The sequence below is a fragment of the Phyllostomus hastatus genome, unplaced genomic scaffold, assembly GCF_019186645.2.
Source record: "Phyllostomus hastatus isolate PE091 unplaced genomic scaffold, TTU_PhHast_1.1 phas_scaffold_114, whole genome shotgun sequence".
Taxonomy (NCBI): domain Eukaryota; kingdom Metazoa; phylum Chordata; class Mammalia; order Chiroptera; family Phyllostomidae; genus Phyllostomus; species Phyllostomus hastatus.
The window spans coordinates 9,383,317-9,396,390 of NW_025334006.1; the positions used below are offsets into that span (position 1 = coordinate 9,383,317).

Below are 13,074 nucleotides of genomic sequence, written 5' to 3' on the forward strand. Positions count from 1 at the left end.
TTAATCCTTCTTTTAAATGATTACTGGCTATTGTAGTACAGAACTACATTCTGCTAATTTCAGACAGAACTATGTAGAGAGTATTTTAAAATCCTTTGCAAATAACATCAAGACCTGTCTGGGCATTCTGTCACCTTTTATTATAAAAGAAAAAAAATAGAAAACTGTGTTGTAAGATCCAGTTAACAAACAAGTCTGGAAACTAACTTTTGAAATACTACATACGTGTGTCTTTATATCAGCAGTGAGGAGGAGCCTCTCCCAGGAGCAAGCTGTGTGTACTGTGCGTCGGGACTGCAGTTCGATGATTACAAAGCTGAGCGTGTTCGAGGAGTGGTTGGTTGAGAACAGGGTTCTGGAGGGACCACATAATGATTTGCCGAATGTTGATAGAGTGGCCAGGGAAAAACCTTCAGCTCTTTCTGCAATGGAATTTGATGTCAGTGGCATATAGCAAGAGCTAGGCAAACCCACTAAATAAATGGAGACCAAGTGAAAAAGCCTCGGACGATAACAATAGTTAGAATCCTGTATTGATACTGTACGAAGGGCCTTCACAGTGAGGTCGGGTTACCGTCTAAACAGGATGGTCTCAGAGGTGTCCAACCCATGGCCCAGGATGGCTATGAATGTGGCCCAACACAAAATTGTAAATGTACTTAAAGCCTTTTTTTTTTTTTTTGGCTCATCAGTTTTCATTAGTGTTTGTGTATTTAATGTGTGGCCCAAGACAGCTCTTCTTCCAGTGTGGCCCCGAGATGCCAAAAGCTCAGACACCCCTCTAGGTCATCTGTTCCAAGGGAGACTGGACTAGATAAACCTGTCAGAGTCCTTTCGGAATCTCCCAGTCCGTCTTAGGTTCTTCATTAAAAGACACGCTGATAATCATTGCTCCATATTATTTTTACTTATGCCGGCAATCCAGGGAAATGATTTAACCTTTTTTTATTGCCTGAATAGCAGATTCTTCTGGCATTATAATGATTTTTATTTCACTGTGGCAAGAAATTACCTCACAATATCTTTAGAATGGAGTTTTATACTGTGGTCTGACTAAACTAATTATAGGGTTTAGAATATTTACTATTTTACTTTGTGTCTTCCTAGATGGAAACATTGTATTCCCTCAGGAACTAGCGTGAGTGACCTGAGTGTGTTTAGCCAGGAGTGGACCAGGATTTGAAGTAGAGGAGTCCATTCGTGAGAGTTTGGGGTTAGTCCTTTAACAAAGACCTGCTGGAACCACTGTAGTCCACAAAGAGAACGAATTCTCAGACTGAGAAAGCAAAATTCCATTAAGATAACCTGCATAGTTCTCTACTTTCGTGAACTTGGGTTTGAACTTAGTTCCTGTCTTAAACAGTGAAATAATTGCTACTATGTCATGATCTATATCTTTTGAGTTCCAGTAGAGAGAAGTAAGTTTCTAGTAGGAAAGATTTGTTAAAAAAAAAAAAGAAAAAAAACTTTTTAGATAATGCTGTGGGAATGTAAACAGTTGGTAAAGGTTCTTTTTTATTGATGTTTTGAAAATGAAGCTTTTCAGGATGGATTTTGAAAAAGATTATGTATGGCAACTAAGGGAGAACCTGTTTTCTCAGGAAATTGATACAGCTTACATCATTTGTTCTAACCAGCTCCACATATTTAGGGGATACCATCCACGTGCAGGGAGGGCATTTAGGCGCCAGGGATACGGAAGTGCTCTCTTGACCCTTAAAAATTAAAAAAATTTAACTGGTAGCTTTATGCAGAAAGTGGATATAGTAGAATTGACATGATGCCTTCCTTAGACTAGCTGTTCAGGAAGGGCCTCTCTGACAAAGTAAATTCAAGCTGAGGTTTAACTGGAAAGGGGGGGGCAGCTGTAACCCTCTAAGGTCAGGGGTGAGAGAGCATGCCTGGCAGGAGAGTGTGCTGAGGACAAAGGTCCGGAGGCGGGCAGGTGGTTCTCGAGGAGGAGAAACGAGGCTGGGAGGCTGGCTGAGGAGTGAGGAGGGAGAGAGCGTGAGGTCTCGCAGGGTTTTTAAGAACAGGTTAAAGGGGTGAGTTTTGTTCTTAATGAAATGGAAAAGCCATTGAAAGGCTTTCAGTAGGTTTTAATGATCACTCTGATGTAGGGAAAGAGTAGAGATACTGGTGGTTTGGATAAGGGTTTTATCTAATTTTTTAAGATTTTATTTATTTCTTTTTAGAGAGAGGGGAAGGAGAAAGAGTCAGGGAGAGAGACATGAGTGTGTGGTTGCCTCTTGTGCACCCCCCACTGGGGACCTGGCCCACAACCCAGGCATGTGCCCTGGTCAGGAGTCAAACCAGCAACCCTTAGGTTCCCAGGCCTACGTTCAACCCACTGAGCCACACCAGCCAGGGCTGCATTGGAAGATGATTAGCAGCACCCCAGGCCTCTACCCACTAGAAGCCAACAGTAGGAGATAGCCAACACACTCAAAATATCCAAATCAATTAAATTATTGGTGAAAAGGAAAAATGTGTCTTTTATGGAAAAAAAACATAAGGACTTTTTGGCCAAGTCAATACCAACAAACCCTTTTCCCTGCTTCAGAATCTGATACAGTGCTTGTTCTGTAGAAGAATACTGTTGATCCTTGAATAAGACAGGGTTGTGGGTGCTGACCTCCTATGTAGTTGAATTGCTATGTATAACTAAAGCTGGCTCTTTGAATCTGTGGGTTCCCAACCAAGGGGTTGCTGCTTGAACAAAGCAGGTTTGAACTGCACAGATCAGTTGAAAAACTCCCCATGTAAGCGGGCCTGTGTCGTTCGAGCCATGTCGTTCAAGGGTCGTCGGTATTTGTTGAGTAGGTGAATGAATGCTCACCTAGTGGTATCCTCAGCTCTAAGTGTAGAGAGTGGATGATTGGTTTCCTCCCAAGTAGATGGGCATTTTGCAGGGGAGAGGGCAAGAGGTTTGCTGGGGAACGATGATGGTGATGGCTCCTAAATCTTCAGTTGAGTAAGGAAACCGGGTGAAGACAGGAGGGCTGGTAGGTAGAAAGAAAAAGGGAGGGTCAGTGGATTAGCGTTCACAGTTGGAAGAATTGTTCATGGGGGTGGGAAGCTTTTTGACAAGGATTGGAGACTGTGGGTGGGAAGGCGGATGTCTGAATTTGGTGATTTTGGAGGTGAAACTTTGTAAAGGTGGCAAAGTTCAAGGTGTGTCCTGGGAGTAAGAATGAGATGGAATAGAGGAAAGGTCTCTGCCGAGAAGCGTAAGGAGCTGACTGCGAGGCCAGGGTGTCAGGAGTGTGGTCTGTGCAGGTGGTGACGTCACTTACAATAACAGGAGTTGAGGGGAAGGGAGACTTGGGGGCCGGGTGCTGGAGGTTTCGGCAACCAGAGAGACCAGTGGTCACATTGGCCCTGTTAATTTAAGGCAGACATCCTGTTAGCGGTCTGTAACATCTCAATTCATTCAGCTTCATCTTATTTGCCAGAGTGAAAATAGTAGTTAGCTTTCTCTGCCCCGCCCCCAGGCCACCTGTAAGGGGAGCCTTGCCTTTGCGTGAGTTTGCTTCTGTCAGAAGGCGTGTCCACTTCCTTCTTACAGCTGGCTTGGGTCAGTTTTAGCTCTGCCTGTGGCAGGTACTACATGCTCCTTCCATTTGCTGTGCAAAGTTCCATCTAACTTGCTGTTTAGGTTAGCTCCTACTTGAACTATAGTAGCTGACTGCTGGCTTTTGAGCTGGTTATTAATTCTGACATCTTTTTGGCATTAAGTACATTCCTTCCACTTTAGGGTTGGTATCATAATGAAAACATGTCTTGGCTTCCTTTTTTCTTTACAGTGAAGTTCTTTAAAAAAAAAAAACAAAACAAGTAAGTAATGCCTAAGTTCCCTTTGAGAAGCTTGTTCACACAATTTAAGATTTGTCCATCTTCCTGATGTTGGTGGAAACGATATTGTTTGAAGGAACTTCAAGATTAAATCATCCAGTTGCCTTATTTTAAGGATGGTAAAAGGGAGACTCAGGAGGGTGGAGCTGCATGCATCACTACTGACCAGTCGCACAGCCTGCCTCCTGGCTTCCGGGTTAGTGTTTTTTACCCCAAAATCAAATGCAATCAGAATGGGCATTTTAATAATAAATATTAGAGCAACTGCATTTTCTGTTTTCAGTGTGGTGGGGTTATAGGAAAACTTAATGTCCCATCATCAAACTATCCTCTAATGCTTGACAGCTCCTGCAAGACTGAGACATGGATATGTAGGGGTAGATACTTTCGTTTTTACAACGAGCAAAGGGAGATGAAATTACCTACTTGAGCTAATTAAACAAATTGTAACATTATTGAGTGCTTACTATGTGCCAGTTACTGGTCATACGCTGTACGTTTATTAATTCATTTAACCTTTGTGATGGTCCTGTTCTGTGCAGATACCGTCCTTTAACCCTGCTCTGTGGTTAAGGAAGCAGAGAGGCAGGAACTGAGTCACTCCCAGCTTGCCCAAAGCTCATGCAGTGGAACTTAGGCAGTCTGACTAGAGCCTGATGTGTGGGTTTTTTGGTTTTTGTTTTTGTTTTGTTTTTTTTTAGATTTTATTTATTTAGTTTTAGGCGGGGGGAGAGGGAGAAGAGGGAGAGAAGCATCGATGTAAGAGAGAAACACACTGATCAGTTGCCTGTCATATGTGCCTCGACTGGGGAACAAACCCGCACCCCAGGCATGCACCCTGACCTGGGGTCAGACTAGCGACCTTTCACTTTGCAGGATGACGCTCGTCCAACTGAGCCACACCAGTCAGGGCTGGAGCCTGATTTTTTTAACCATAAATTTGTTTACGATGAGTGGCAGAGACTTGAAATGGGTCTTGCAGTTTGAAGTCCAGGGTGTTCTATATTTTATTGCTTCTGACAATGAAAGTAAATACTGCCTGACTCAGACAGTGTGGCTGTGTGAATGACCGGGAAGGTGAAAGATAAACTGTGGGAACAGGAAAGAGATTATGATCTAACAAAAATGAAGCTGTGGGAGAGTAGGTTTAAGGCTGCAGGATTCTGTAATCTGCTAGGCTGGTGGGAAGGTTATGCTGTTGCAGAACACTGCCTTTCCGTAGTTGTAAATGAACTTTCCTCACCGATCCAGCCCGTTCCTCAAATTCTGTATTATGGGTGGGGCTGGGGGAGAGAAACGGAAGAGAGGATCCTTTGTTGAGTTTAGATCTCCCGAACACACACAGGATCAGTTCGGAAGTTCCCATGACACAGGGCCTGGAGAGCGAGCTCCTTGCTTGGTTCCTCACCCAAGGAGAGACTGCCCAGGACCGTCTGTCCAGGGTAGGAAAGGCTCAGTTCTCCTAAGACTTCTGCCCGGGTGCAGGCTGGCTGTCTGACGCAAGAGGAGAGTCTGGCAGGCGCGCACGAAGGCACCGGCTTGGCAGTGTGGCTGTGGCTGGTGAGGCTGGCTGCGTCCCCAAACCCAGTCACCTCTTGCATGCTAAGAGTGGAGGTCCAAGTCATTGCCCTTAAAAAGTGTATAGTCTGAGACAGTGATAGAAGAGAGAAGATTCAGTCTTTAATGAATACGTTTTAAATAGTTATATCTATTTTAAAAAGTAGAATTTATTAGTTTGATTCCGAATGGTCTTCCCTATGTGGGCATTTGTTCTCAAGATGGAATGTGGGATTAATTTAATGTATTCACTTACTGTTTTCTCTCAGGAATTTATAAGCTTATAATTAAATTGCATCAGCTACAGCTGCCTCAACCATCTGCAGTCCAGGCTCATTTTGTCCCTGGGAGAGCGCTATTGTTTTATGCCTTTGCCACTTTTTTACCTATTTACCTGAGTGTTGGTTTACCTTGTTTCATGAGTCACTTGTTTGACCTCTCATTTTTTGAAGATTGTTCTAAATGAAATTTCTAGATAGATGACAGCCATAGGTATTTCATTCTACCCACAGATTTGATCATTAAAAATATCCTCACAAGTAAAGGGAGCAAAGGTGGAAAACACCATGAGTTTCTGGTTCCTTTGTTTACACACGGACCCCAGTATCAGAAGTTACTTGAAAGTGTGTGCAACTTTGTACAGATTCCCTCCTGGGACTGGACGCAGAAAGAGGCTGTTTTCAGCATGACTCTGCACAATGTTATTTACTTTCTCCACTTACCAGCCTGTGGGGCAAGAGATTTGTTACTCTAGAGCAGTTGAGTGTTAGAGTGGAACAAGTCCAAAGCATGACTTTTTTTTTTTTTAATAGTCTGTGCTTGCTCTGGTTAGGTGGCTCAGTTGGTTGAAGCATCATTGTCTTATCACCAAAAAGTCACGGGTTTGATCCCTGGTCAGGGCACATACACAAAGCCGATGTTTCTCTCTTTTTCTCTTTTCCTGCCCCACTCCCCCTAGAAATTCAGTGACTATATCCTCAGGTAAGGATAAAAGAAAATCTGTGCTTTTATTTTTAAAATGCATAGTTTTACATCAACTAAGCATGATTTGGACTTTTCCTCCAGAATTATAAATCACCTGATTCTCTTTTGCTAAAAGATAAGAGAACAGAGGAGTTTTAGCTATATTTGCTTATATTTAGCTACATTTGCTTATATTGTTCCCTGCTGTACAAGTGCTTGAGCCATGCCAGAGAATAATTGTCCACAAGATTTTAAACATGCCCTGCTGGTGTGGCTCAGTGGATTGAGTGCTGGCCCGCAAACCAAAGGGTCGCTGGTTCGACTCCCTGTCAGGGCACATGCCTGGGTTGCAGGCCAGGTCCCTAGTCAGGGCCATGTGATAAGAGGCAACCACACACTGATGTTTCTCTCTCTTTGTCTCCCTTCCTCACCCCCCCCCAAAGATAAATAAGTAAAATCTTTAAAATAAAAAGATTTTAAACATAGGAGTTCTGAATTTTATCTGGTCAAATCACTGAAATATACCATTAGAAAATGTCTGGTCATGAATAAAATCTTAAGTCACGTAGATTAAAAATGACTTGCTGCTTCCACTTATCATGTTTCCATAAAAGCCGTTTTCAAAATACGTTCTCTTAAAATAGCTTCAAAATAGTTCCTGGTCGAATGGAAACAAGTGTTGGGAAAATTCTCTTGTTGCAGACGCATTCATTAGTGTGGTGTTAGCATTGCCAAAAGGAAGGAGGACATTGCCAGGGCAAACACGCTCGGCCCTGAGAACCTTCCTTTCCTGAATTCCCGGCCTGCGCTTTCTCGTCTGCTCCCCTCCTTGTCCAGGAGTTCCATTGTTGCCATCATCGTCCAGAGTGTGAGTGGCTTTGCCACAGATGCTGCCCACAGCTTAGCCAAGAACAAATGTACAAGAGAGATATGTGCTTATTTTCATTTATTTGCTTTGGGTATTTTTCCAACAGTTGAAAAAGCCTGGAACAGGAAGAGGATTGTAGTCTGGGAATTGTTAGCATTTGGCTGGCTGTGCTTTGGTCCCTGTTTTCTGCCTGCTTGGGAACAGTCAGCAGATACAGTGTTGCTTGGTGGTGTTTTAGCACGTTGGTAGCTTTGTAGTCTCCAGAATACTTTTGTTCCCAAACACGTGCCTTACAGAATAAATTTCCTTTAAGGACTTAAACTCTGGACATTTCTCCTTAAGTCTTCTGTATTCAGAGCTCTGGCCGTTGTTACTAAATCCTACTGTTTTAGGGCTGATGGAGTAAGACTGTAGGTTTCAGAGATGCTGGAGTCTAACTGTTTCTCTTTGCTGGTGGAGGAACGGGCCCACAGAAGGAAGTGACCTGCCCAAGGCCTGCAGTTGGTAGCTGAGCTGGGGCGAGCCCAAGTCTCTGCTGGTGCAGTCTTCTCTGCAGTCTGATTCTGCCGTCTGTCGCCAGGCTCGGACAGGCCTTTCCGCTTCACAGGGGCACTGCGGACTGCGCTCCAACACATTCATTGCTTAAAAATGTTCCTAAAAAGGGCGGGCTGAGTCCTTTTTGGCCCTCTTTGGCTATGTACTCTTAGACTCAACCAAGCCAAAAATCTAGATTTAATTGAAAGCAGTGTGGAAACTATATTGATTCCAAATGTAATCTCCAGGCCTTGTACAAGGAGGGAGGCACCCTAACCTTTCAGGGGCAGTTTTAATAAACATGTAAAGGTCTTTCACCATAACTGTTTTCTGGACACACCTCTGAGGTTTCCTGTGACATAAGTTGTTGAAGCTTCGCCCTTACTGTCGGAGAGACAGCTCATTCCGTTCTGCCTGGATTGCCATTCTCCATCATTCTTTCCCTAGCAGGCTTCCCACCTTACGCAGAATGAAAGCCAGCATCCTTAAAGGGACCCACAGATGCTCATTATCTCTCTGACCTCTCGGCCGGTCTTCTGCCGCTTACCCAGTTCAGCTTCACCACTCTCTTTGCTGGTCTTCAAACACCCAGTAAACTCCTGGAGCACATTGCACTGGCTGCCCGAGCTGTCCACACTCTTCCCCGGGCTGCGGGGTGACTCCTCCCCCACTCACACCCTTCAGACTAAGTCACCCTCTCTGTAAGGCCCTCCCTGACCATCGTGTTTAAAATTGCAGCCCCGCCCCAGCATTCCTGTTTCCAGCCCCTTCTTTGCTATGTGTTTCTCCGTAACACTTGCCATGTTCTAACAGCACCTCTGTTTTTAAAGAGCTCTCCCGGTGATTCTTCCCTGCGGGCAGCACAGGAGCCTTCTGCCATCGCTGTTGCTTCACTAGGCGCTCCTTCCAGAATTCTAGCTGAAGTATCTTAAGTACCAAGTTCAATGTTAAGTTCTCAGTTGTAACTTCAAAATACTCCCCACATAACAGAACAAGTCTCTTGAATTAAACCGTATCGTGGCTAACCAGTCATGTTTCCGTGCGCCAGGAAGTGTCTTGGCAGTTACGATAGCAGGATGTTCCTGTACGTAACTGATCTTGACAGCCGGTGCCTCATAACCTGAGGGTCTTCTGATTTTTTGTGATGAATTTGTATTATTAAGCCAGAGTATTTGAGATATAAATACTCAACTGAAATGGTTGATTTTAGTGGCGCTTTTCCTTGAAAGGGTTCAGCACTGGATAACCTGTGTATAATTAGGTTTGCTTTAGAGTGTTTGCTACTGTTTATAATTTTTTTATTTGAAAGTGTTTTCCAGCTGTTAAAATTAGACATTGTAAAAATTGTGGCAAGTAGAAGAGTAGTAGTAGAAATGGGGGAGGGGGGCCTCTAAAGCTCACTCCCGTTGACACTCCAGCCTTTCCGCATTGCCTGACCCTGCTTCTGGAGTGGGCCGGGCGGTGTGTCAAAGTATGGGCGGGTGTAGGGGCGGTAAATGTAAAAAGGGGCGTGTGGGGAGTATTTGAAAAATGTAATGGAGAAAATATTTCCATCATGAAGAATTAAGCACTGTTAATAGTTGTACATGTTTGCTTCTATTTGGTGTCTATGTGTGCACTTTTTAAAAACTGGAGCGAATAATATACACATTCTGTCTTTTTAAAAGGCACATAGTATTATAAATTCATCTTTAGTTACTGTTGCCCATTCTGTCCCCTGATTCTACCATTGACTGTGCACCTTCACCGAAATAATTTTGCAAGAGTTTGATACATGTTGTCCAGTGCAATTTCCACACTTGTTACCATAGAGAATGCATGGTGTTGCTTTGTTTTAGTTTCGCTAAATGGTATCATGTGGTAAATATATCATTCTGCGACTCTTTCTCCCCTCGGTTTGGATCGATCCAAGCTGATACTGAACAGTTCTAGTTCGTTACCTTGGCTGTATGGAACTCCTAGTATATGGATGTGCTTACAGTTTCTCCAGTCCCTTTTGATGGAGTCAGATTTGTGTCTTAGCTTTCATAAATAATGCTTCAATGAGTAGTCCTCATGGATCTTCATGAACACCTATATTTTTCTAGAGTCATGTAGGTTTTTATCCTGCTTTTTCTCCTCTTAACCTTAAGATATGAGCGTTTCCATTAGCTTAGTAAAACCTCTTCATAAACACATGCCTCTTAAGTCTAGACTTTGAAACATCTTTCATTTCCATAATAAAAATTAGTATGAAACTGCAATTGGCTACAAGGCTTTTCTTTTTACATCAGAGTAATGTGAACATTGCATGGGTTCTCTTAATGGTAGTAGATAAAACATAAATTATTTCAACACAGGATTACCAAACAGGCCTTAGAAGCATAATCAGTACTTGGAGTGGCTGGAGCAGGCGAGCACTGGCGTACCTGGGACTGCGTGTTCGTCCCTCCTTTCCTGAGTCTAGAGAAGTTTCTTAGGTTTTCTGAGATGTCCTCTGTCACAATGCATTCTTGGGGGTCCTCCTCTGATGCCACTTCCCTGACTCTTTCCCGACAACTTCCTCTTCCCTGGCCGTATCAGCTCTGCACATGCACTGCAGTCACTTCTTCATGTCTCTTGTTCCACGGCTGCAGTGACCTCCGCAAGAACAGTGGAGTAGTATTCTGTCCCCTCAACAAGCGCACTGCCAGACGCACAGGCACTGACCAAATATGATTTGAGTGAAGGAAAGTGAGAGACCGTGTGAGGGGGTGGTGAGAGAGAGTGGGAGTGGGAAACAGGGGTGGTCAGTTCGGTGAGCACTTCAGTCTTTGGAAGCACGGAATGGAATAAGGAAGTTTTAAAAGTAACTGAGGTGAAAAGGATGATGAAATGACAGCTTTGACCGTGGATCTCTGCTTTAGAATATTGCCATCTGCATGCATGCAAACTGATTATGTATCACCAGTTTTAAGGTAGAAAATAAATGAATTTCTCCTTGGAATTTAAACATCAGTATATTTGTTAAAGTCCATACTTGTTCTTCTATGAATAAATCAAAAGAACTTGGATCCCTGACAAATTTAGCCATCTTACAGAATTTTTTTTAACTCCTTGCCTCATTTCTTGGTTGCCCCAATTTTAATCAAAGCTGGGTTTCCTGGAGTGAGTCGACTAAAGTGAAAGGAAATACTTTGGTCACCGTCCTTATGAAATTCTTTGTGTTGTGGAAGTGGTGCCCCTTTAACATTTCAGCAGTTTCATTGATGTCTGCACGCACTGTGGCAGAGCGATGCCGGGAACTGAGCTTTAGAAAGAGAAGTTCAAATGCAGAACCTCCACAGTTAGAGATTGGACAATAAAACTTCGGGGGTGGGGGGGGCAGAGGAATGCTTTCTTAACTTGTGTCATGGCACTAGTTATAAATTAGTACAATAAATTTTCTTGGCAAGCACCTTCATAGCTCAGAAAAAATTCTTTTAATAATTATTTTGTATAAAAAGTTGCATTGCTCTCAGAGATTGTTAGTTTTAGGGTTTTTTTTTTTTAATTGGAACTCTAATGTATTTTAAGTAAATGCCATTGCCAGGAGAATATATAGTCTTACCAGTAATGAAAGGTCTAAGATTGAAAGTAATGAGTTATGGGTATCATCACTTTTTTCCAATTCTGAAATTGTTTCCGGTACAGAAATACTTTAAAACTAATTGTTCTCTGGATACTTTTTGCTGCTAATTAACATCTCTTTTTACAGGATTCATGAATAAAATTTTCCATCCCAACATTGATGAAGCGTAAGTAACTTTAAAAATGTTTAACCCTTAGCAGCAACTGCTCTTGATTAGCGTTCATCTCTCTCTTCACTGTGCACAAACCTCAATTATCTTTCTGGATTTTATCGGCAGATAGGACTGTGTGAGTGGTCACTTAAACTGTAGAGTCCCAGGGGTATGCTATTCTAAACACTTAGTTCAGGTTCTGCTATTGGACTGCTTAGCTTTTCCATGGTCATGAATGGGTCCTTCATTTCCTTGATAGCCAGTTAGCATTTGTAATACTTCACATCTCTGTTCTCTTTGTATAGACACAATTCAGAGAACTGTTTTCAGTGTACAGATTTAGCATGTTCAACCCTTAAAGTATTTCTCAGTGTGCGAGAGTAGAGCAGACGTGAATAATTGTAGTTTCGTTTCAGTTATTGAATCTTAATTATCCCTTTCTTTCCTTCTAATGTGAGAGATATTTTAAAATGTGACACCAGTGCCTCCTATTTTGTTACTTTCGGTGCTGTTTAGAATATGCGATGATTTGTTCTGCATTTTTTCCCTTGTTACGGCACTAAATTTTGGTATTTCGTGTGCATACATGTACGTGTACAATAGGGTGTTCCAACCCCTGTGTGAGGAGGTCGTATACCTGCATCGTGCCCCGGGGTCCTGTGATACGTCTATGTATCAGTCACCCTAACAACAGGATGCTCTCTTAACGCACCTGCAGCAAAGCCATCAGACTCAGGAACTAAATGTTAATGTAGTAGCAGTTTCTAGTCTACTGCCACATCCTGGTCGTGTACTTTTTAGCTTTTTTTTTGTTTGTTTGTTTGTTTGTTTGTTTGTTTGTTTGTTTCCATTCAATAAAGGATCCAATCCAGGCTCAAGTATTGCATTTAGTTGTTATGTTTTTGTAAACTAACCTGGAATTACTTTAATCAGCTTTTTATGAAATTGGTATTATTAAAAAATTTAGACCAGTTATTTTATAGGATGACTGTCCCTCAGTTTGGGCTTCTCTGATGTTTCCTTACCGTGACACTGAGTGTGCACTTACGGCCAGAAAAGCACAAAGTGGGTTGTGTCCTCCTCGGGTGTCCTGTTCTGAGGCACACAGGCCTGCCGGCCTCTGGTTACCAGTGCTCATTCTCATCTCCTGGCGAAGATGTTGTTGGTTTCTCCATTGTATAGTGACAGTTTTTCCCCTTCAATCTGTAAGGAGACACTTAAGACAGGGTGGGGGAAAAATAAGTTGACAGTTGTTCGTGTGGAAAATAATGCAATAGTAAATAATAGTACAAGAATAAATTCTGTTTCATGCACTCACAACTGTAAACCTACTTTTGCCATACCTTGTATTTTCTCCTCATCACATTTCCCTAATTGGGATTCTTTTTTTTTTTAATAATCTATTAAAAGTATTTTTCTTAATAAATAAAATTAGTTGCCAGATACATGCAACTAACTTTCTGATTTTTTAAAAAATGCCATTCTTTCCATCTGTTTCAGGTCAGGAACTGTGTGTCTAGATGTAATTAATCAAACTTGGACAGCTCTCTATGGTGA

At 42.5% G+C, this 13,074-nt stretch overlaps 1 protein-coding gene across 2 annotated transcripts in view; it reads left to right on the top strand.

Moving 5' to 3' along the window:
* Nucleotides 1–13,074, top strand: part of UBE2H (ubiquitin conjugating enzyme E2 H) — a 103,637-nt gene that overhangs the window by 67,949 nt on the left and 22,614 nt on the right. Inside the window, exons 4-5 of one of the 2 annotated variants that reach the window (XM_045855591.1) lie at nt 11,493–11,532; nt 13,018–13,070. The exons of the other annotated variant lie outside the window; for it this stretch is intronic. Of the exons in view, the coding sequence (XP_045711547.1) occupies nt 11,493–11,532; nt 13,018–13,070 (93 nt within the window). The remainder of the gene's footprint in view (nt 1–11,492; nt 11,533–13,017; nt 13,071–13,074) is intronic. 2 annotated transcript variants of the gene reach the window in all.